Source organism: Eleutherodactylus coqui, chromosome 5 (assembly GCF_035609145.1).
Source record: "Eleutherodactylus coqui strain aEleCoq1 chromosome 5, aEleCoq1.hap1, whole genome shotgun sequence".
NCBI classification, from domain to species: domain Eukaryota; kingdom Metazoa; phylum Chordata; class Amphibia; order Anura; family Eleutherodactylidae; genus Eleutherodactylus; species Eleutherodactylus coqui.
Window position 1 is genome coordinate 142,560,309 of NC_089841.1, and position 25,275 is coordinate 142,585,583.

A 25,275-nucleotide genomic window follows, 5' to 3' on the forward strand; every position below is an offset into this window, starting at 1 on the left:
CATCCTTCAGAGGTCTGTAAAAGGAGTACCCAGCTTCCTGGGGGAAGTAAAAGATGACTGGGGAAGGCAATGGCAAACTAGCCCGCAAAAACAGTCTGCCAAGAAAATGTCACAATGTGAGGTCACCCCAGTAGTCAGTCATGACTTGGTGCTTGCACCAGGGGACTTTACCTATCCCATTTATACATGCAATTAGTCTTATACAGAGGGTGTATTAGGTGTAGGCCAGAGTTTATATGGATAAGTGCCGTAGGTAGCTATGGGGTAGTTAGGGCACAACAGGGATGGGTGCTGCTTACTGAGAAAAGAGCCTTGTTCTTGGCAACATGTGCCATATATATGCCCAGAGGCAGATTGCCCAGTAGGCCTGTCTGATTAGGTAGGGCTGGCGTCCGCACCTGGGCAGATTTCCAAACGTGCTGCATACCGGTGGGCTCACTGCAGCTGAATTTGGGTTGATGAAGACTGAGCACTTGCAACAGGGACCTTGCTTTCCCCACTGGCTCTGGGGGAACTTTTATTACAGAAGGCTGTATGGCTGCATAGCATGGAGGTGGTGCTAGTGCTTATTTCAGATGGCTGCGGGTCTCTTCTAATTTAAACATGCCCCTCTGCTTCCTTTTTGACACAATAAAGAGCTGAGCTTGTGCACTATGCCTAGCCCATTTAGGCCCAGAGAAACAAGCAACACACATAACATCTCAAAGCACAGATCCAGCATCAGATGAACACTTGAGTTGGCTCCGTCTGCTAATAATTTGGACCCACCTACAACACGAGGCCACTTTCAGATTTTTTTTTCAGAGCTATCCGATACTGCTCCGTACCCAGTGTTTTGGCGGTGACAGCGATCACCCAAACAGCTGATAGTCTATTTGCCTAAGGAGAGGATACCATCAGATCAACTATTGATTACCTACCCCAAAAACCCTTTATAAAATATAGTGATCTAGCATTTTATGAGAACTTAAATCAGTACTAAAACACAACATATTTCAAAATTTATTTATTAAGTTAATACAGCTTTTAATAGCCAGTTACAAATTTATCCATGGAAAGCCAGGTACAGATTTCTCAATATAAGAAAACTCACTTAAGAACATACATATTACATGAACAATAAATATGTACTGGATTATTAATACATTATATGGATAGAAAGATTTTAATCACCTTTTTTGGAGAGAATATGTATATTTACATTCATCCATTCTTACATCTACTATACATTTAATGAGCAACAGTCACGGTCATATACATATTCTGATAAACCTCCCTGTCTAATTTCTTAACAACGTACTCTAATAAACAAATATTATACAGCAATATAACAAGGTGTCAAGTACAACATTGGTAGAATGAATATTGAGATTTCAATTTTCTAAAGGGGAAAGGTAAATGAAGTCAAGAATAAGAGCAGGCACAGGAAAAGGAAATACTGAATTCATCTCTAGTATTCCAAGGATGCTTACAATACAAAATGCAATCCTCATTGACCAATGTAAAAATTGGCTTCGTTGTAAAGATGTCTGAGGCACAAAATGAACCAGATTTGGGGGCTTAGTTTACTTTTAAGACCAGTAAAAGTGTCAGTATGTTCTACCCTGTAATTCCCCAGTAGTTTGGAATGCAGAGTCAGAGGACATCATGTCTGCGATGTAATGTTAAAAAGTCATGGGAAAATGTATGTAAAGAGCTCCTCCACCTACATTTTTTTTTTTATCCTGAAAAATCTGTAGTGGTGCCGCTCTTCCCCTCATCTACTGTCAGCAATTTCTCCTCAAGCTGAAACGAGCTAGACTGTTTCAATGCGTTTGTCAGGTAGCCCATCAATAGCAACTAGCCTATTTCAGATTACTTAAAGGGAACCAGTAAGTTCTAGGAGCACCACGAACCCACGTTATGGGCTCATAGGTCAGGGGGAACTAAATCTGGGATGTGGTTTTCATACTCACCTGCCTCCCCATTTCCTCTCTATCCACTTGCAAAGCCGATGCTTGGTCCATTTAGTGTGCTCCTTCTCCTCCCGGTCTCATTATGAATGGTGTGTGCATTCACACCCAATGATGAGAAAGAGCCCATTCAATGGACAGAGAGCCCGTGAGGGAATGAAGAGGCAAGCCATTATGAAAAGCACAATCCCAAACTCGTCACCCAGTCGTATGACCCCATAACATTAGTTTATGGTGCAGAAAAAACATGGCAGGTTCACTTTAAAGAGGTTGTCTAGGTTTTTTTTAAATTAACAAACAATGCCAATATCTCCATGTATCTGATATGGCATGTTCATGTCTATTCAAATGAGTTGGGCTTAGCTAAAACAGCAATCACACCCCATGGACAACAGTGCCATTGTTTCTTGAAAAAAAAAAAAAAAACAGACCCTTTTTCTAATGCTGGACAACCCCTTTAAGTTTTCAGCCAAAGTTAGAATTGCCATTTAACCAAGAGCAGAGAGGGGGCGAGGAGACTTGGGAGGATTAAAAGGGCTTGGTTCCAAGAGAGGATGGGATATGATGATATGGACAGGCATTGTCCTGATCGGTCAATCAGCTAATACTCCATTCTCTTATTGCCAGGGGTGGAGTCTTCAGTACCCCAATATAGCTTGCATTTGTTTCAGCTGAGAGTACTATAAAACTTTGTATTGCACACTTAATCAAATATTACCAAATGCAAAGATCTTGAGGACTTTTTGTATGAATATGTGCAGTTTTTTTTACATATATAAATAATAGAAATCTATGAACTTGCTGCAGACACAGTACCAGTATATAGATGAGTTGCATGCCTAGATTTCTGTGATGTGTGGACTTGCATCAAAGACTCCGCCATACAGGTCAAACCCAAAAATATAAAAGACGGAGCATTGCAAAATGTTAGCACCCTATGAGCTGAAACAAATGCTGTTATGTATATATATGAAATGCAACATAAGAATGACCAACCCATCTTCACCTCTAGTCTATAATCTATGAAGGTATAGTAATTTGGCATTAGCAAAAGACAAATTAACCAATGGTAAGCTCCACAATTACCTGGCTGAGAAGAGTCAGCAGCACGATATTTAAAATAAAAAAAAAAAACTTACCGCATCAAAGAGTTCTGCAGCCCGATAAGAGTAAAGAATAAAATGCAATAAAACTAGATATTTGTTTTCAGACCCGGAACAGGCAGCAGTCATTTTTTCATACAGATATAGCAAAGTTCTCACACAGGACAAGGTTACTTATATAGCACATTACTTGTTCTGGCCAAACGAAGCGTGACAGTGATGCTCCCATAATATATTCCTGAAGATGTCATGTCTGTCACTGATGTGATCTAGTGCACTAGAACCAGCACGCAGATATGTCTATCTGTGGATGGAGTTGTCGGTAAAGATGTTCACACTACATCCTACACCCCTGAATAAAAATTGTGCTATGAGAGAGAGAGGTTAGACAAGTGCTAGTCTCAAGTTCACCTTTTCATACAGCATACATGTTCATTTGTTCGGGTTATATGTGCAACTGTAGGCATTTACAGTACTGGTAATCATAGAGAACCAGTGTTTTCTTTCATCTGTTCACCACACTTGTCTGGCGAAAGAAAAGTCTGATATGTAGTTTACATCCAGTGTCACATCGAAGGCATTTAAAATGTTCAAATGTAAAATACGATAGTGCAAATATGAAACAAAAGCTTACTATAAATGTAATGACATCTGGTGAATGCTAGAACACGCGTAGATTACATGAGGTCTTATTCTCATTAGCTTTAATACCTTTGCAAGCCCTTAAATGGTATAATGAAGCAATGATTTCATTGGTTGACAATAGCAGCCCCTTTTCAGCCGGTGCAGGGAAGCGATATGCATATTTGTAACTGAAAAAGTAGTAACGTTTTTCTGCAGAATGTTTCCAGAAGCCTGTGAACATGAATGCTGGTGCAGTTGATATACCTCCAAGGATAAAGTGGTAAACGTCCAAGGATATGAGGCAGGTGTTTCGTGTTAAAAAGTCTCATCATCGTTGCAGCTGTTTGTCCAGTGACCAAATACTTCACAGATATCACAATATGGCCGCTCTTCCTTTCTGTTACCATGGAAGTTGGAATGAGGTGGAGAGTCAGGCAACTGGGCCTGCGTTGGACAGTCTTCTGTGTCATGCAGATCAAAACAGTCACAGATATCGCAGAACAGACGAGGGGGCACTTTCTTTTTGGCTTGAGTACCATTCAAACTGAATGACAGAAAATGAAAATTATTACCTTCAGTGAATATTTAAAACCTAGGTCAAAGTTTGAATTTTGTTACAATTTTTAGACAAAACCAGGAAAGGAACAAAATAATAAACTAGTAGTTTTCTATAACTAGTAACTTATTGATCTAAATCCCATTTATTTCTATGCTTAGAAGTCTAGTGGGAAGACTCAATCAATAACTGGAAGCCTTCCCTGTATCACTGTGCACACAGAGATAGTTCATCACAGATTAGGATCCCCCACTTGAATCTTAAGGCTCTTTTACACGCAACAAGTGTTGGGCAAACGATGCCTGACACTTGTACCTGTGTAATCTCTCTCCTGTTCAGTTTCTGCATGCTTTTACATTGGACGATTAGCGTTCAAAACCCCACGGGAGCGCGCTGTTTTGAACAACCACGATAATCATCCCGTGCCTTAAAGGCATACAAGGAAAAGAAATTGTAATTAATACGTTACACTGAATCCTTTTCCACGAAATTATACAATCAATCTACTCTTGCACTATAACATGCTGCTGGCAGATTGGACTGCATATTCATTTGGACAGGTTCACTTTAAATTTATATGTGTACTTGACATTAAAAAAAAACAACAAAACATAATCACATGTGGCAGCCTTAAAACAATAAGTTGGAACACTCAGCTAATGCTTATTCATTTCAGTAAACCCCCAGATTTGTCAATGCAAATTTTAGGTGCAAATATGTATTTTAATGCATTTGAGAAAAAAAAAAATCCAGTTTGTGACAAAATTACATGAAGGTGGAAAATACAGTTGTCTTGAGAGTGTGCTGACAGCCATCAGCATGTTGGTTTCAAAAATATATAGCTAATAGGGGTGCATTTACTCCTTTTTTACATTTTCAGCTTAAAAACAGATTTTCAGCCTTTCCAGTTCTGGCGATTGAGTGAAGATCTGTGGTATACATGATCTCTGCACATATTGAAATTTTATTTTTAGAAGGTATTGTGCTTCTGATTTTCTGCTTGGACCACACTTTCAGCCACCAATATCCACACTTTTAAAATTACACTTTTGATGCAAAATTGCATTCAGGTTCGTGGGTATATGTTAAATGCCGAGTAGCAGTCTGACAATGTGCAAGGTATATGCTTTCAGAAAGTCGATTAGTATGGGGCAGGCGAGGTTTCTACAATTGTTTTATTTTGTAATTTAGACCTAATTTGATCATGGCAAAAGTGTGAAAATTGTCCTGGCTACCGAAGATGCAAAATAGTCAAAAACCATTTGGCAATTGAAAGACTAAGTAAATTGAAAGACTAAGTAAACAACCACTTAAACTTTATAAATTTTTTTATGAAATAATGAAATTGAAATCTGCATTTAAACAAAGCCAGTGATGTCAATAGACTTGGGCTTTCTGGAGGGTGTGGGTAGTGATTGGCACTTCACTCAATTGTATCCTTCCCACAATACAATAGAGGTACTGACAATACAAGGACGTTGGTCAAAGCGAATGAATAAGCTTTATTCTGGATGCACTAGATGTTAACACTGAGCTGTATAGTCCATATTCTAATAATGCTCAGTAGGCAGCCTCACACAGGGTTCACAGTGTGCAATTCATGAGGTCTGTTCTGTCTATGGAGCTACATATCCATGTAGCAGTGATGTGTACACATTACTGCTAACATTTTACTGTGACCAATGTTCCCTCTAACCCTTGGCAGTTGCAGAGTTGTTATGGAGGTGGGCGATCTAAAACCTAAAGATATAAAATATGTCATATTTATCACTTATCTCCCTCCCAAGAAACAGTATGCTATCTGGTCAAAAAGGGGAGACGAGTAGGCGTGGGTAGCTGCACAGAATTTGTCCAACAGGCCTCAAAATAGATTTTACTCGCCTGTCCGGACGCTGCGGGTTCCCGTCCGTCGCGGACGGATCTTTTTGCTTCTGCCCGGCGGATGTGCTCTGCACGCCGGCAGCGTGCAGCGCCGTGCACTTTTATAAAAAAAACTCTTGCTCTCCGGTGAGCGGAAATTCAGCTGCAGGTGTACCACGGATCCGGACGGCTTCCATGGAAGCCTGCGGGAGCCGTCCGTGCGGGAAACCTGCAGAAAATGGAGCATGGTGCGGGTGTTTTCTCGCACGTGCGATCCGTGCGGCAGGGAAAATTGACATCCGCAGGTATTTACTTACCTGCAGGTGTCCAATGCATGCCTATGGGCGTGGATCACGCGTGCGGATTTGGTAATTCTCATTGTCCAGTGGACATGAGGCCTTAGATTAGGAGGCTTAAAGGGGTTGTCTCACGAAAGCAAGTGGGGGTATACACTTCTGTATGGCCATATTAATGCACTTTGTAATGTACATCGTGCATTAAATATGAGCCATACAGAAGTTATTCACTTACCCACTCCGTTGCTGGCGTCCCCGTCTCCATGGCTCTAATTTCGGAATCTTCTTGCTTTTTTAGACGCGCTTGCGCAGAAGGGTCTTCTCCCTTCTGGACGGTCCAGGCACGAGCGGCGTTCTGGCTCCGCCCCCTTCTAAGCGTCATCGCGTAGCTCCGCCCCGTCACGTGTGCCGATTCCAGCCAATCAGGAGGCTGGAATCGGCAATGGAACGCACAGAGCCCAGGGTGCACCATGGGAGAAAACCGCAGTGCATCCCTGAGAAAGGACCGGCGGCCATCTTGGGAGAAGAATTTTATAAGTTCATCTTTCATCACATCGGTGAGTAGCAAGCGGTTTAAAAACCGCTTTAAAATGCTATTTTATGCCAGGGGAGTGACAGGGGGAATGGGCTAATGTAAAATTTTGATGTTTGCCGCGAGACAACCCCTTTAAGAATTTTAGAACTTGTTTTATTTAATTCTTAGGCTAGGTTTACATCTGTGTAAAACTCCACAGATTCTACAAGTCACATTTGATGGAAAAGAACAGTAAAACACGCAGCGCTATTTTCAATGTTAGGGCCGTGATCATCTAGGCAAAACCTGATTCCATTATAAGTCAAGGGTATTCATCAGAGGTCATTAGTTTCTGTTGCACAATGGATCTGGCACAGCGATATGGCTTCTATACTATAAGGGTAGTGCACATTTGAGCACTATATGGCAGATATATGTAGCAAGAGTCTATAAGGGAGGAAAGGTTGAAGGTATAGCTAAATGATGTAATGGTAAGGCAAGGGCTTTAGCAACGGTCTCAGGTAACATTAACCCTTTCCAATCCACTGTCTGATGTCTGAAGACATTATGATTTAAGGCTGTACAGCTCCGATGTTGGAAGACGTCTGTCGGGGTTCTCTTACTGTATATTGCCAACCTCTTTGCTGTTGGAGCCTATCCAACGTGTCATCTCATGCAGTACTGGCTTTAGTCAGCATATAGCACCGTTGTATAATGACAGAAAAAAGTAAGCCCCCTAGGAAAACCAGGATACAAATTGGATTGGAAAGGGTTAACCTGTCACAATCCTACTAGCTGTTTTATACATCTTACTATTGTACATATTTCGACTTCAGGCTGTCAACTAATACTTGCTTAGCATGGCATTGAATGAAAAAGTATTACACAATTAAGTATTAACCAGTAGTGATATTTCTGCAAAGCTACAAATACCTGTCATGGTTATCCATATCTTCCATATTGTTTCCATTAAGTGACGCTTCAACCATTTTGTCAATCTTTTGTTTTAAATCATCGTTTTTTCTTTGAAGGTCGATGATGACAGAATTAAGAAACTCAATCTAGTATTAAAAACACAAAAGGACAATGCTTCATTCTTTGAAAACAATACAAATACATCAGCTTACTACTGGAATGCAATGTTTTAACTCCTTTCCAACATCCTTTGTGTATGGACAGTAGAGGTCACAAGGGAATGTATGGAGCAGGCTAAGAACCTGAGCCTGCTAGCTGTATTATAGAGCCGACGACTGCCTGAAACAGACAAGATTTGTGGTAACTCCACTCCTAGATATTTAACCCCTTTGATAGCATGGTCAACAGTGGCCATGGCATCCAAACAGTTAGAAGGAGGGGCTCCCTCTGTCGCCCAATTGCCATCTCCACGAATAATCACCAGGTGTCAAAGGGCTGTCATAGTAGTAACGGACCTACTAAAGGCCACCGGGTCTTCTATTTTAGTACTTCCATAACTCCCTGCCATATACAGTATGCAGGGGATAATAGGATAATGCTAAAAGCACAATACACAGAAATACTTTATTACAGTGCATTATACCAAGTCCTCTAGCAGGACTAAAAATAAACGTACAACCCTGTAAAAAAGTATTTAATACTTGTTTGGGTCTGTCTATCCATCTATCTCCATGTTTACTGGACAAATTGTACAATAAAAGAGCAAAGATAAAATACAAAATTGAGTAGCAAACGAATACGAACAGGTCAATAACTAGGAACAAAAGTATATCATGCCGTCGTACATTCAATGCAGCATATTAAAAGATATATATTTCACCAGATATCAAAAATATCTGTTTTTAATTTGAAAATCAAAAAGAAAAATCCATGATTCCCAAATAGGGAGTCAAGAAAAAAAAAAAAAAAGCAACAAACCAAGATAACCCCACACACAGAGCGCAGCTGCTGAACAAAATAAGGAGCAAAAGTTCCATAAAGGTGGAGTCAACAGCATATCTGAACAGAACAAGTAATTAGATGTACTTAGCACAGAAGTGGGACTATCTGCCTATTGTTTTAAACCTTTTTGAATTCATCAGGACAACCAAAAGCCATACACGCCAACTTGGGCATCATTCACACGACCGTATGCATGCAAAGCAGCGTTTTACTGGTCTGTGTGATGCTGACTCTGCTGGAAGAGTACTGCGCATGACCGTGTGTCCCACGCACGCAGTCCGGCAAAGTCCTTTTTTTTTTTTTTTTACAGCCCCGCTCTGTTTCATAATGAGGATCTGCATGTATCGCTGCCCAAATGCAATGTATTGCGCATAGACAGCGTTGCATATGTTAGCCATACAAAAAGTACAGGGTTGACACTTTGCGGTACGTGGAGAATAGAGCATGCTGCAACCTTTTTCCTGCGCATATCTACACGCAGTGTTTATAAGCCAATGTGAATGGATCAATGAAAGTCCATTTACTTTCATTGAATCCATTTGCTGCATATCACGCTCATCATAGGCGAAATACGTGCCGAAATAATGGTTGTGTGAATGAGCCTTTATACATAATCACTACATTGTTAGCTTCACATGTACAAGAGTTTCTGGAAGGTTTCTTAGGGCGTTTCCAGTTAATATAACTTTTTTTTCATAAAAATGTATGTTTTATATTTTAAAAGAAAAAAAATCTCATTAAAATGTTAAAACATACTTTTCCCATTTTTTTAGGCCACGCTCACACAAGCGTTTGTAAAAACGCTATGTTTTACAATGTTGATAGCAACATTTTGCAGTGTTTTTGTGAGCATTTGCCTGCATTTATACAGCATATTATGTGTAGTAACAACGCTAAAAACGCAAGCCATTATCACCATTTTTCTCCCCCTCCCGACGGCATAGTAAGCAGCATTAAAAATTACGGCATTTTTGACAGCCTTTTTAATGCACCACATTTATATCAATGTGCGACGCAGGGCGTCACACACCTGAAAATAGAACATACAGCATTAGTTCTAGCGTGTATTAGAAATGCTGTGCTACAATGCTTATCTAAGAAGCCTCATTGAAATAAAATGTAGGCTCAGTGCGTTGTTAGGCTGGGTTCACACTGGGCGTATTCCCGGCAGAATCCCAGATTTTCACCGGGAGAACCTCCGCGGCGGCTTTGAAGCGGCCCGGCCGCTCGCTTTTCCGCGGCGGCCGGCGCTCTCATAGAGGAGAGCGCGGCCGCGGCGGAAAGAAAAGATAAAGACATGCTGCATATTCTGAAATCGCGACTTACCGCAGTGGATTGGCCGTCCCCTGTGGACGAGATTTCTGAGAAATCTCGTCCACATGGCTGGCTAATCCCGAGATTAGCGGCCGCGGGCGGATTTGCCATGGCAAAATTCCGCGGCAAATCCGCCTTGTGTAAACCCAGCCTAAAACAAAAACACATGTGTGAAAGAGGCCTTGAGGCCCTTTTAGAGACAATGATTTTCGCTCAAAAATCACTCAAAGCCATCTTTTGAGCGATAATCGTTGCGTCTAACTGCACTGACATGTACAGCCGAGCGCTCTGAGCAGGGTAACAGCTGGGTGCTCCGAGTGATGAACAGCTGGATGCAGAAGACAAGCGGACTCGCTTGTCTTCTGCATCCCCTGCTCGGAGCGCAAGGTGATCGCTCAATGTTTGAGTGATCACCTTGTGCTGTAAACAGCACAACACTTATCGCTCCAAAAATTTTTTGAGCGATAATCGTTGAGTCTAAACCAGGCTTTAGATAAAAAAAATATAAACAATTAAAACAAACATATAGCAAACAACTCTTCAGATGTGGCAGAATCGCCTGTTAGTAAATGCACCTTGTGGATACATGTCATTGTATTCCGATAGCAACTGCGTTTAAAAAGATCCACATAGTTGGGTGCACCCATAACAGCAAGTCATATCACATACTTTCGACAAGAGAAGTCCGTTTCTGAAAGACAACCCCGATGCAGGGACCTAAAGAAAGCTTACCGGAGCGCTTACCTGAATCCCCGCGCTCCGGTGACTTCTATACTTACCGGTGAAGATGGCCGCCGGGATCCTCTTCCTCCGTGGACCGCAGCTCTTCTGTGCGGTCCATTGCCGATTCCAGCCTCCTGATTGGCTGGAATCGGCACGTGACGGGGCGGAGCTACACGGAGCCGGCATTCTGCACGAGCGGCTCCATTGAAGAGAGCAGAAGACCCGGACTGCGCAAGCGCGGCTAATTTGGCCATCGGAGGGCGAAAATTAGTCGGCTCCATGGGAACGAGGACGCTAGCAACGGAGCAGGTAAGTAAAAAACTTTTTATAACTTCTGTATGGCTCATAATTAATGCACAATGTACATTACAAAGTGCATTAATATGGCCATACAGAAGTGTATAGACCCACTTGCTGCCGCGGGACAACCCCTTTAATCTACTTCACATTTAAAATCTAAAGTGTTAATTTTATTGCTATAAACACTCAGACTATTCTACTTAGAATTAGGTCATGTTATTCAAGGTTAACAGCTTGTACCACTTTCACTATGGGTGCCAACTTACTGTTCTGTAACCCTTTTCAGTGGAAGGGTCACAAACATATCCTCACCATTGCCAGCACATCTGTCATGTACAGGTTTCAGTAAATTTAACTATTCCCCGCTGTTATAACATCCCTAGTAGATGTGTCAATTCCACATACACAGACCAATGATTCAATAACATTCTATACCTGGCTTTCCATGGATGACTTTTCTTCTAGGTACTGACTGTTGAATGAGGCATCACCTAATTTACATAGAAAGCAAGAATGAAATTAATGATCACAAGGCGTTGGAAAACCTCAAACCACAAATAAATGTACCTTTTCAAATAAAAAGTCTAAATATAAATGATTTTTATTTTAACAGATCCACAACCTATGTGAATCTAGCACAGAGCAGCAGGAGCAATTTCTACCAACTATCTCTCACCTGCTGCAGGCAACCTTACTATGTAAAAAGAGTACGAATGGTTAAAACAAAACAAACACTTTTGCCAACTTTAGATGTAGATTTGATTAAGTATAACTATAGGTTAACCAATTTATATATTATTGGTCATTTTTCTTCCCACGGTGGCCATGCTGCTCTTGGAGCCCTGTTAGACAGAACGATTATCATTCAAAAAGTTGTTGGATTGTGTGAATTTGAACGATAATCATTCAGTGTAAACACGGCCAATGATTAAACAACGAACGAGAATTCGTTCACTTCTCGTTCGTTGTTCATTTGATACAGGCATAAAAATAATCGTTTGCATGTCATTACGTGTGTACAACAATCGTTTAGTCACTCACTGGTACAGTGAATGTGAACGACTAAACAAACTACGAATGAAATAGCGAACGATTTATTTGCCTGTACAAGCAGGCTGCACAAGTGAACGCTGTCATCATTTACTTGTGCAAACGATCTATCGCTCCGTGTAAAAGGAGCCTCAGAGAGATACAAGAGATATACTGGGTTCTAATGGAAGGTTTATCAAAGCAGTTTCCCCTAAAGCTAGGGCCTGTTCATAACTTGATATGGCTCTACACTTGGCGTATATGCCCCAAGCGTATGCATAAGGCTCCATTCACCAAGAGTGTCATTTTAATCTCTGTTGAGCAAATATGCCTTTTTGCAGCAGGGAATAGCATTGTGGAAAACACTTCCATATAATGTTACATAGTTAAAAAAATATATTTTTTTTACTGTATGTAATGCCATATAAATCTTTTCACAATAAAAGCCTTTGAACTACTTATCCCACTGGATGCCTATACAATTTGGATTTATTGCAGCTTTCCATTGGAAGTGTACGTTGGTAGCTTTTCATGTCATATACTTTAGAGGGAGGCTAAAAAAGTGATGTGAACAAAGACTTTTTGAAAAACTGAACCAGTGAAAGATGAGTAATAGACCGATTTGTAGCAATAATATATTACAAATTTTCATAAATGTATATGCTATATATAAAAATATATATAATAGGTATGCTTTAAAAGCGGTTGTCCGGGGCCATTTGATTTTTTTTTTCTATTGATGACCTGTCTTCAATGAGAGCCATGTCTGAAATAGCAGTTGAGGCTGCTGTACTATGGTCAGCATGATAGGCTTCCTGTGCTTTTCATAGCGACAGTGGCTCCAGCTGATTGGCGGCGATCCAAACGGCAGACCCCGCAGATCAATAGAAAAAAGGAGAAAAATTTAAAAAGTCCCGGACAATCCCTTTAAAACAGGTTGTAGTCTGAATCCCTTTGACAGACTCTAGAAAAGATAACTCCAAAGTCAAAAAGGCGAATTCAATATGACACTGATAGTCGCAAAACGAAGATTTAATTCGGAGGAGGGGGTAAAATAGACACAGAAGCCCATGTGTCTGTGTTCATCATACCCCCCCTCCTACAAAGAAAGTCTTCATTTTGCGACTATCTGTGTCATATTGGATTCACCTTTTGTCACACACTATGTATGAGCGCATGAGGTTTTTTAACTTTGGAATCATGTTTTCTGTTTTCATGCCGGGGGAACTTTTTTCTAAAAAGATCCCCGAAATTCATGCTGCTCTCCTATTACCAGTACATATTTGTATCTTATATTAGGCAATTGCATCCTTTTTTATATGTGCAGGGCCCTGGAATTAATGGTGCTTTCAAGTAAATAATTCTGTTATGCATCAGGATAGGACGACAGCAGTGTAAGAAATCAACAGCTCCATTTTGGTTCTTACCTGATGAGTTTGACAGGTTGCTGAGTTGCGTTTTGTTCTCATCCAGTTCCTTCTCTAGGCTTTGCACTTTTTTCTCCAACTTGAGTTTTTCAGACTCCAATGACTTTACGGCTGATTGTAAAGTTTTCGCAGATTCATTCTCTCCCCGAAGCAATGTAATCTAGAATAAAGTACAAAAATAACTTAATTAGTTCTTACTTACATTTTAAGAGTATAATGTTGAGATCAACACATTACATCCAAATCCTGCAACTCCATAGCGACTGATGTTTACATGGAAAAGGGACAATCTGTATGATTGAAGTAAAAGAAAAACGCTTTTTATATTCCCACACCAACAACTTTGCATTAACTACATTATTTTTTATTCTTTTTGCTCTTGGTAACAAGATGCATTGAAATAAAAACCCAAATAGTAATTTATGCCAGCCTTCAATAGAGCCCCCCCAAAAAATGAAGCATCTTTCAGCTAAGCCATTATATCACAATTAATTCACATTACTCAGGATACTAACCTTGGTGCTCATAGTAAGAACTGAAATACTACTATAACTCTTGAACTGTGCCTTCCCTCTGTGCAGCACATACATAGTCTTACTACTGTCTGCACGCATCGCTGTATAATGGTGCCACCTATTGCTGGGAATGATGGCTCCTTATTGATGCAAGTATGAAGAAAGCCATTGTGTCATTGGCTTGTCAGCTGCACTGCAGGCACAGTATTCACTTATTCCAAAATGACAAATCTTTATTTAGTAACTTCACAAGACAGCAATTATCATCTTGGGACTACTATGGGTAAAATTATTTTGCTACAGGTTTATGTCTAAAGAGCAAATCACTTTTTTACAAATTAACAATTTTATAAATGTTATAGAAGTGGCATTTGAAATTAAATAGACCGTATTAAGTTCTCAAAACTTAGGTTCTCTGTAGGGATGAGCGAGCCTACTCGCTAAGGCAAACTACTCGAGCGAGTATTGCCTTATGCGAGTACCTGCCTGCTCGTCTCAAAAGAGTCGGGTGCCAGTGGGGAAGAGCGTTGAGTTGCGGGAGTGAGCAGGGGGAGCGGTGGGGAAAGAGAGAGATCCTACCCCCCCCCCCCAATTCCTTCCCGCTCTCCCCCGCCGGCACCCGAATCTTTTGAGACGAGCGGGCACGTACTCGCATAAGGCACTACTCGTTTGAGTAGTTTGCATTAGAGAGTACGCTCGCTCATCTCTAGTTCTTAGTATTGTACGGCAGGAGCTTTTAGCACTCTATAATTTAAGCATTTTAGGGTATCTATGGAGCCATTAACAGTTTTGACATGCATTTACATTACACATGGAAAATGTACGTTTTAATTAATGTAGTCCTTAAATCTATAGCCGTACATTTCTACATAAGTATACTTTGCTGTAAAGTCTTTTTAAGTCAAGTTTTGTAGTTGAACATTAACATTTAAGAACAAGAAATGTATATGTTAAATGTATGTATACATCATGTTTGTGAAACGTAAGATATGTAGACCAAGGTACAGATTAAAGCCTTCAGAAAAGTTACCAGAAGTGCTTTAAAAACATGGCCAAAGCCCATTCACAAAAAGGATATATAAAACCATCTGTACCTCTTTTCTGAGTCTTTCAAGTTCTTGGTCCTTCTCCGTGATCAAGGCACTGGTACTGGTGAGAGATTTCTGCAGAGAGGTTTTCTCTTCATCAAACTCTTTCTTTATAATAGATTCCCTGCACAAAAACAAAAGTCAGAAACCAAAGAAGAGCGAAAGAACTAGAGAAAATATGTATGGTTTACTTGTAGTAATTAGCTACACTGGATTGTGAACTACCAATGAAAGGTTATCTCCATCTCTGAACATAGTTTTACAGTTCGATCTGCATTACTTATCTGGAGTCAGGAATTATAGTGAGTATTAGAGACAGCAAACAAGCTTGTTAACTCCTATATGCGTAGCTGAGCTCCTACTACAGTGGGGCGCTGTCCTACAGCAGATTACTGTGTGGTGCTTGATACAAAAACTACCGTATATACCGGCGTATAAGACGACTTTTGAACCCCGAAAAATCTGCTCTGCAGTCGGGGGTCGTCTTATGCGCCGGTAATTCAAAAAAAAAAGGGTAAAAAAAAAAATCATTACTCACCTCCCCCGGCGTTCTGTCGCGCTCCGGCAGGATGTCGCTCGCTCCTCGTCCCCGGCGCAGCGTTGCTTTCTGAATGCAGGGCTTGAAATCCCCGCTTCCAGAAAGCTAGTACACACGCCGGCAGCCATGACAGCATTGAATGGCTGTGATTGGCTGAAGGCGCACGTGTGTTAGCAATCACACCCATTCAATGATGTCATTGAATAGTGTGATTGGCTGAAGCCACGTGTGTTTTAGCCAATCACAGCCATTCAATGATGTCATTGAATAGTGTGATTGGCTGAAGCCACGTGCGCCTTCAGCCAATCACAGCCATTCAATGCTGTCATGGCTGCCGGCGTGTGTATTAGCTTTCTGGAAGCGGGGATTTCAAGCCCCGCATTCAGAAAGCAACGCTGCGCCGGGGACGAGGAGCGAGCGACATCCTGCCGGAGCGCGACAGAACGCCGGGGCAGGTGAGTAAGGATTTTTTTTTTCTCCTCTGTATACCGGCGTATAAGGTGAAAGTTGGGGGGTCGTCTTATACGCCCCGTCGCCTTATACGCCGGTATATACGGTATACTTTCCAGAATGCAGATCACCAGAACAAGCTCTATATAGACAGGGAGTCAGCAAGGATTGCTTGGAAGTCAAAGCTGCATACAAATCTGCAAGCTTCACAGCCGGGGAGGATGCTATAACAAGCTGTAGCCGTGGATCCTTAAAAGATAAGTAATTCAGTATACTCCATATTGTACTTAACATATATGTAAACTGATGTTCAGGATTATGAGAGTTTTGGTAAGACTTTCTCTAAAATTGTATATAAAACCTATGGACAATATAAAAGTCAGACTGCAATACATTTGCAAGGACAAGTAAGTGAAACCTGTGAAGTTACCTGAATTTTTGCATTCATTAACAAAAAATGCTGTCCGACTGCGTTTGTCAATAAGTGTGAGGCAGCTAAAACTAGCTAATAAATAGCTGTATCGCTTATGTCTCTTATAGAGTACATTGAGAGAGACCAAAATGGAGAGGAAAAAAAGTTAACCCTTTAATTTAATAAAACTTGTAGTTCTACCTTCAGCGGCAAATCAGTGCTAAAAAATTCCATCTGTCCATAATACATTTTCCCAGAAGCACTGCGGAACATCCAAGTGGTCTTGAGTAAACTTGAGATGGGCGCAATGTTTTTTTGAACAGCAGCTCTAGTTTGTAGATCCTTTTGCCATTAACCTTGGGTTTCTTCTCACCTTTTTCAGGATTGTCCATTGTTCTCTTGAAGCAATCCTATCTCTCTCAGGGAAAATAGCAACCGGCCTAAATTCCTCCATTTATAGATAATTTGTGTACGCTGGCGACCCCGCGTACCTGTCATTCTCCGGCTTCTCTGTACTGCGGATGATCCGCATAGCTCGCCGACTGACATGCGCAGTACAGGTTGTTTTTATTTTTAACTCCTGTTTTTCCAGTGTCATCGCTTAGCGATGATGCAGAATCCGCTACCTTGCCGAAATATCAATTGTGGAAGGGCCGCGGATCGAATGGCTTCCATTTATAGATGATTTCAGCTTCATGCGTGTCTATAACAGGTCTTCTTCACCCCTTGAGGACAAGGTCTATTTTAGCCACAAGGCCAAGGTGTTTTTTGGAGCTTTTCATCTCCATATTTCAAAAACCATACCTTTTTAAAATTTTTCCGTCTATATGGCCATATGAGGGCTTGTTTATTGCATGGAACTGTAGTTTTTATAAAGCATAAACAGCATAAATTACATTATACATTTTTTTCTGCGGGTTGGTACGATTACAACGATACAAATAATTTTTTAGGTTTTTCCACTTTTGGACAATAAACCCTTTATTTGGAAATTATTATTTTTCTTTTACATCGTTGCATTCTAAGTCTAATAGCCTTTTTATTTTACATGGCCATATGATAGCTTGTTTTTTGCATGACGAGCTGTAGTTTTTATTGGTACTATTGTGGGGTGAATATGGTTGTTTGGTTCACTTTTATGGTATTTTTTTGGGACGCAATAAGAATAAAATAAGCATTTTGCTACCGTTTTTAGACTTTTTTGTCGTGCAGGATAAGTAGTCTGTTCAATTTATTGTACAGGGCGTTATGGATACGACGATACCAAATATGTGAAATTTTTACATTTGTTTTAATACAGAACAGGGAAAGTGCGCAAAAAAGGGTTGTTTTTTTAACTCTATTTATTTTACATTATTCATGTCTCTGTACGGGACTGGAACCATAAAAGCTATGATCACTATGATATTGCATTGCAGTACTTCTATACTGCAATGCCTTATCACTTACAATAGCGATCATACGCCATGGCAGGCTGGGAAACCAGTGTCTGGCGTCCGGTTGCCATGGTAACCCACCAGCCCTCCGCGATTACATCACAGAGGCAGCGAGCTCCTTCTGTGAATACTTTACAGTCTGCGATGTTCATTGATTGTGGCATGCAGAGTGTTAATAGCCAGGCTCGCTGTTCTCATCAATCACTGCTATTGCATGGGGAGGCCAGCCAATGAGATGAGATGGGAAGTGTGGGTTTTGCAGGTGCTTTGCCCATTAAGTAAAGGCATACAAAGCCTGGCCACTGACAAATCTATTCAAGAAAAATTGGTTAGTGTGAAGCATGCCTCAATGCAAACAGATTTTAGAAGACGTGTTCTATACATGCACAAAGCTGAAAAAGGCTTTATGACTTGGCACAAGCCTTTTAACACGGAGGTGCACTTTTTCTCCTTGCACAGCGGATGTTTATTCAATCTGCTAAATAAAAAACATGAATGGTACAACCGTTTGTTATGCAAGCCCCAATTAAAGATAAACACAATCTGATCACATTTTATTAGTAATAAATGCAAAAATCCAAGTAATTCCAAAAGGTTAATTTACTTTTTCTTGCGACTGTAGAAGAAATAGCAATACATGTTGTTACACACACGTGTGAAATCCAGGCATCCTATACAATCTATGGACTGATTTAGTAAGCATATGAAATAATTGTATTCCATGACACACAGGTTACCAAATACATTGTATAGTAAAGGGTGCATATAGGCATTAAATGGCCATCAATCGCGCTGGCCAATTCAGACTCATCCGTGCCCCATTCACATTCATTACCATCAGCAGCATATCCCTCATGCACATGGGAAGATGTACTGCCAAGAATGAAGATTTTTCTGGTTGCACAAAAGATGTGATCAGATGAACGAGCATTTGCTTGTTCATCAGTCTATTACTTCCCTGTTTAAAAGGGGCAAAAATTGGGTGAACGAGCAGTCTAAGGAATGCACAATCATTGGCCCCTGCAAAAGGGTGTTTAAGCATTAAACACTGAAATCAGTGGGACATTAAACAAAATTTGTGATGTGTCAAATATCACAAGAATTGAATGCCTAAAGGGATAAGTAACACCAATAATTATTAGGAGACAATATAGATAAGTCATATTGTCACAGGATGCTATATTGTTTAAGTAGAGTATGACAACTGTCTCTAGATTATTCCCCTAGGCCAGGGGTCCCCAACTCCAGTCCTCAGGGACCACCAACAGGTCATGTTTTCAGGATATCCTATGGTAAGAACACCTGTGGCAATGTCTGAGGCACTGACAATAATAACATCACCTCTGCGATACTGTGGAAATCCTGAAAACATGACCTGTTGGCGGTCCCTGAGGACTGGAGTTGGGGAACACTGCCCTAGGCGATATTAAAGAAGTAGGAATAGGTTTATTTCATATAGCACCAGAACAGCACATGCATTCTACAGAATGTCTTTATGTATATAATGCCTGAATTTAACTTTTTTTCTACTTATTTTTACTTATCTACATTTTGCTGGAGGTCTATCAGAAGATACCAAGCCACACATAACATGCACAGCTTTATGGCACAAAAAGCATGCAAAGCATTGGGGATGATGATGGAAGGATCAGATGGTCCTCTACAGTAGTTTTATTAACCACTGTACCCTACAATAGTCAGTTCACAAGTCTACAAATCAATATGCTTTACTAAGCCATTTCCAAATATCCTAATGTGTGAGGGCAATCTACATTGCACGAATTTAATTGAAATAATCATGTACTATCTGCTAGAAGCAAAGAAAATTCGGCATGATGAAAAGATGAAAATGTACATCATTAATAGCCCAATCTTAACATATTGTTCCTCTAAAAGGTTATAAATTATGACCATTTAGCTCATTTACTATTGGAACTACAAGATCAAAATAGTAATGTCAAGACCTTCGACTTCCAACACATGAAACACAATGCCATTTCAAAACAAAGCTAGAAGAAGCAGAACATATTAATGACTCTGCACATAAACACGGAAAACTTAGTGCAGAATCTAAACTTCGCTGCAACCAAAATGAACACAAAAGGTAATTTTAAAACAAAATGAAAACCATGGAGCACTATACTGACATAACTGCTCGTTAGAGATATGGATACACTTTCCAGGGGGGAATGGTAGATACAACCGTCAATCACTAAAGGTCACCAGATAAAACTTTTCAAATTTATATGACCTGGAGGATACACTAATAATGAATGGAGAAGCCTTAGAGGTTTGTATGCATTGTGTGTTCAAGTTTCCCCTTGAGAGGTCCCATAGCTTTTGTTGTCGGTCACAGATTTTGACTGGAGCAGAAGCTCTAGTGCATTGCTCTACTGCTTCTCCAAACCCATCACATTTGTGTGGTGAGGAGGAACAAATGGCCCTGGGACCGCCGTTCTGGTGATTGGTTATAGTCCCAGTGGTGGGACTCCTACTGATGAGCCAATCACCACCTACTCTGTGGATAGCTAAATGCCTTTTGCTGGAAACCTCTTTATTGAATCAATAAAGAAAGAAAAAGAGAAAAAAAACCGTCAGAAAAAAGAGATCCGCGCTCACAGGTGAAGTGCACTGAGGATAAATTCACGTGTAGACAATGGTGAAATGAAACACTTACTTGGAAGGAGGGGGGTATGATGTACAGATGCCCCCTCCTCAGAGTGTCCACCACAAGGTATAGAGCTGTGCTCCAAGTAGCAAGATGATTCTCCAGTTGTTGAAATCAAACAGAACTTTTAATACGGCAACGCGTTTCGGTGCAGAATAAGGCACCTTTCTCAAGCCATTAACATATATGTTAATGGCTTGAGAAAGGTGCCTTATTCTGCACCGAAACGTATTAAAAGTTCTGTTTGATTTCAACAACTGGAGAATCATCTTGCTACTTGGAGCACAGCTCTATACCTTGTGGTGGACACTCTGAGGAGGGGGCATCTGTACATCATACCCCCCTCCTTCCAAGTAAGTGTTTCATTTCACCATTGTCTACACGTGAATTTATCCTCAGTGCACTTCACCTGTGAGCGCGGATCTCTTTTTTCTGACGGTTTTTTTTCTCTTTTTCTTTCTTTATTGTATCTGGGGGAGTTCTTCATTTAGACCCCCCAGCCTGTATCTGCAGCTCTCCTTTACATTGAAGGATTGGAGCACTGAGGAAAAGACACTCTGTGACTGCATCCACACAGCTGAGCTAGTGTGGATTGGATCCACCTGTGGCGCTCTCTACTTTTTTCCACTTTCTTTATTGAATCAAACTACATCAGAACAGGGGTCCCTCTAACCCAGTGTCAGGCCAATACATCCAGTTGGAGTTTGAATACAGAGGTTCACAACAACTCTCCATTGTAGTTTTTGGGTTTTACAGAAACTGACAGATTGTACAGTAGTTTCCATAACTCAGACTAAAATGGAGACACAAAAATGTGCAGCCATTTCTCTATTTAGGTTGCTAGGTAGAGGATTGAACTATCAAAATGTGAGGGACCCAGAAGGTCCTATAGATCTGGTATAAAATGTCTTTCATGGACAAATCTCTCTAGCTTTTTTAACCCCTTACTGACCAAGCTAATTAGCTTTTTTCCATTTTGACCCCCTACCCCCCCCCCCCTTTTAAAAAAATCGTAACTCCTTTATTTATCTATTGATGTAGCTGTATGGGGGCTGTTTTTTTTGCGGAACGAGTTGTATTTTTCAATGGTGCTATGTAATGTACCATATAGTGTACTGAAAAATTTAAAAAAATTCTAGGTGGAGGGAAATCAAAGAAGAAAAAAAAAAAGACATTCCACCATCATTTGGTGCGTCTTGTTTCTATGGCGCACAAACTGCAAAAAAAAAAGACCTGAGAACTTTATTCTATGGGTCAGTATGACTACTATGATATCAAACTTGTATAGTTTTTTGCTATACTTCTCATATATTTTTAAAGATATTTAATTTTTTTAAATTATTTTGTCTCCATCTTCTGCGCACTTCATTTTTCCGTTGACATAGTTGTGCAAGGGCTTTCAGAAGGACCCGAGCTGCCATGACACCCGCACAGCTCTCCCGATGTCATCGCGGGGGAGGGGGGCAGAGTAGGGGAGTCCCGAACATTGTTTGAGGGATTTAAATGCTGCTGTCAGTTTTGACAGTGGCATTTGAAGGGTTAACAGCCCAAATCAGCCGTGCAGCTTGTCGGGGCTGTTGCCTGCTGGTGTCCTCTGTAAGAAACAGCTGACACCCGCGATGTAAGGAGGGAGATTGCAGTGTGATCTCCCTTCATACACGTCCTGCAACGGCAGGACGTAAAAACACAATAGGGTGGTCACTAAGGGGTTAATATAAAGCTGAAAATCTACTTTGGGCAAATAAAATTCATAAACCATCAGAAAATGCTGAAATATATTTTTTGCTATGGGCAAATACCACTTTCATTTGAACTATATCTCCTCTATATTAGTTTAGTTGAGGCTGACTCGGAGACTTTATGGTTTCGCCCTCTCCGCTCCATTCTGTTTTGTACTGCTTCTTTCAGTTCAATCTTTTGCATGTTGATGTCTGCTTTGATAGTGTCAAGCCAGCTCGTATTTGGCAGCCAGCTCTTTTGCTGCTGGTCACTCCAAGCCTTATTCATGTTTCTAATGAATTAGCTCGCATTATGGGGTCATTAGAACTACTAAAAATAATTTGCCACATCATGAATCATCTTTTTGGCATTTTGATCAGGGGGCCAATTTGTAATTGAAGATGCATCCTGTATCTTAGTAATTCCTAAGTTCTTTTGTACCATGGTGAATCTTCTGAAAATGGTTTTCCCAGGAGGGAAATACTAGAATTGCCATATTCTCACTCTATAATTGACAGCATTTGCTATAATTTGGGAGCCCTTAACCTAGATTCATAGAATCCTGGTTGGAAAATACTGCACTAGATTCTAATTCTATTAGAAAGATGCAAAATTTATCTGGTGATAGATACATTCAGCTTTCCAAGAAACTCAGTTGCTTGTTTTATAAATATTTTTCATATGTGAATAGAACAAAAAAAAAAAAACACCTGCTTTAAAGCGAGGACTACATGGCAACTTTGGCCACATGACCAAAGACCACACTGTGACTCTGCTATGTTGTATACTAGTGTGAATACAGTTGTGACAACCAAACAATTGCAAGAAACCTTAACCTGCAGGACTTCTATTGTCGAATCGTGATAACTTGTAAATTGCATTAAGATGCAATGTAGCAGGGCCATAGTGTAATCTATGCCATGTGATGTGTGTTACAGCCAAAGTCGCTGTGTAGCCCTAGAGTCAAGAGGACCTATCACCGCTACGGACTTGTCCATTTCAGTAAAAACTTGTATTCTCCATAAAAAAAAAAATATATATATACTGTTACATCTTTTCATAGAATCATGTTATGCCATTGCTATTAACATAAGTATAGACCGACAACTGGATGTTACCCTCAAAAGTCTAACACTGGCAGCACTGATTGGACAACGTAATGACACATCCCCATCTGGTAACACCCAGTTGTCAATTTATTCACAAGTTTCTAGGAGTAACAGATTTAAGAACATATGGTCCAGAATTGTTTTATGGAGAATATAATTATTTACTAAAATGCTCGTGTCAGAAGAAGTGACAGGTCTTTTTTCAAGGAACGACTTACTGTACATATTTCTCTGTAAATAGAAGACTTAGAGGGATAGGATTTTCAAGTACAAAGTATTCGCATAACTTCATTTAATATTTACGTCACCAGGGAGCGGAACATCTGATCAAAGTCTAAAAATGCAACTGAGTGTTAAGACTACAACTCCCAGCATGCTCTATTTTGCATAAAACCTACTCTAATGGATCACAGATTTTTCTCTTACTACTCAAACATTCAGTAATGAAATATGTACCTTACTGTATTACTGGGTAAGCTTAAAAATGCAAGATAACAGAAATCACATGTTAGAAAACAAAAAGAGAAAAAAAATAAGCGATATACAATTTGGAAAAGTGAAATTTTTCCGTATTTTCTTTTTCGTTGAAAAAATAATTTCAGCTTTATTTTTTATTTATTTTTTTTACAAAAACAAAAGCGAGACACTTTAGGACATATGCAGCCAAAATACGTACAACAATGCTGTACTAAAAATAAAATATGAAATAAAAAATAAAAAGACTATTTGTTGTAACGTGGATAGACTTTCTTCAGTCTTACCATTAAAGACACACAGATATAGCAAAGGAAGCAAAAGTAGAAAGGGAGAAAGGAATGGGATGAGCATTGATTAGCAGCGCAAGCTGGAACACAGCAGGACAGTTTGCAATCTACAAAGATTCAAATTTCATTTCAGGAATAGGATGGACTCATTAAATTTAAAAACACCTTGTACAACACCTTTCAATATTCAACTGAGTTATTCCAATACAAGAGTATTTATTGTCAGTACGATATTTGTGGCTGGAAAAGTAAGAACCGATATGTGCAAGTCATACAAATAAAAAAAATCTTCTACAGCTTTAGGGCGCATTCAGACGACCGTATAACATCCGGGTATTCACGCCGGCCAATATACGGCGTCTCTCTCTGCAGGGGGAGGAGGCTGGAAGAGCCAGGAGCAGTGCTCTGAGCTCCTGCCACCTCTCCGCCCCTCTGCACTATTTGCAATGAGAGGAGGTGGGATGGGGCTGGGCTAAGTTCCGAGAATTAGCTCCACCCTCATCCAGCCTTTCCTCATTGAAAATAGTGCAGGGGGGTGGAGAGGAGGCAGAGAGGGGGCGGGAGCTCAGAGCACTGCTCCCGGCTCTTCCCCCTGCAGAGAGATACGCCGTATATAGGCCGGCGTGCATACCAGGCCGATATACGGTCGTCTGAACGCACCCTTATGGCTCTTTCACACGGGCGTATTTTTCATCAGTATTTTGTGAGCCAAAACCAGAAGTGGAGAGAAAGTATAATGGAATGATTTGCATTTCTTCCGTATTTTGCACCCACTCCTGGTTTTGGCTCACAAAATACTGATGAAAAATACGCCCATGTGAATAAGGCCTTAAGCCAATCTATAAATCCTTTGTTGCACAAGAAACATGAAGCTTAGTTTTAAATCAGAAGATCAAGTTTATTTTTTGTTTGTATATGAAGCCACTTAGTCATGACAAATAGATACTTAAAAAGAACCTGT

The 25,275-nt window shown here is 40.4% G+C and overlaps 1 protein-coding gene across 5 annotated transcripts in view; it reads right to left on the bottom strand.

Annotated features, from left to right (window-relative positions):
* Positions 1–993: 993 nt before the first annotated feature.
* The window catches only part of CLIP1 (CAP-Gly domain containing linker protein 1), a 108,824-nt gene continuing 84,542 nt past the window's right edge, over positions 994–25,275 (bottom strand). For all 5 annotated transcript variants that reach the window (XM_066603309.1, XM_066603307.1, XM_066603306.1 and 2 more), the window contains 5 exons: positions 15,225–15,342; positions 13,616–13,775; positions 11,595–11,650; positions 7,839–7,966; positions 994–4,223 (listed from right to left, as the gene is read on the bottom strand). In XM_066603309.1, the coding sequence (XP_066459406.1) occupies positions 3,995–4,223; positions 7,839–7,966; positions 11,595–11,650; positions 13,616–13,775; positions 15,225–15,342 (691 nt within the window). In that variant the 3' untranslated portion in view covers positions 994–3,994. The remainder of the gene's footprint in view (positions 4,224–7,838; positions 7,967–11,594; positions 11,651–13,615; positions 13,776–15,224; positions 15,343–25,275) is intronic.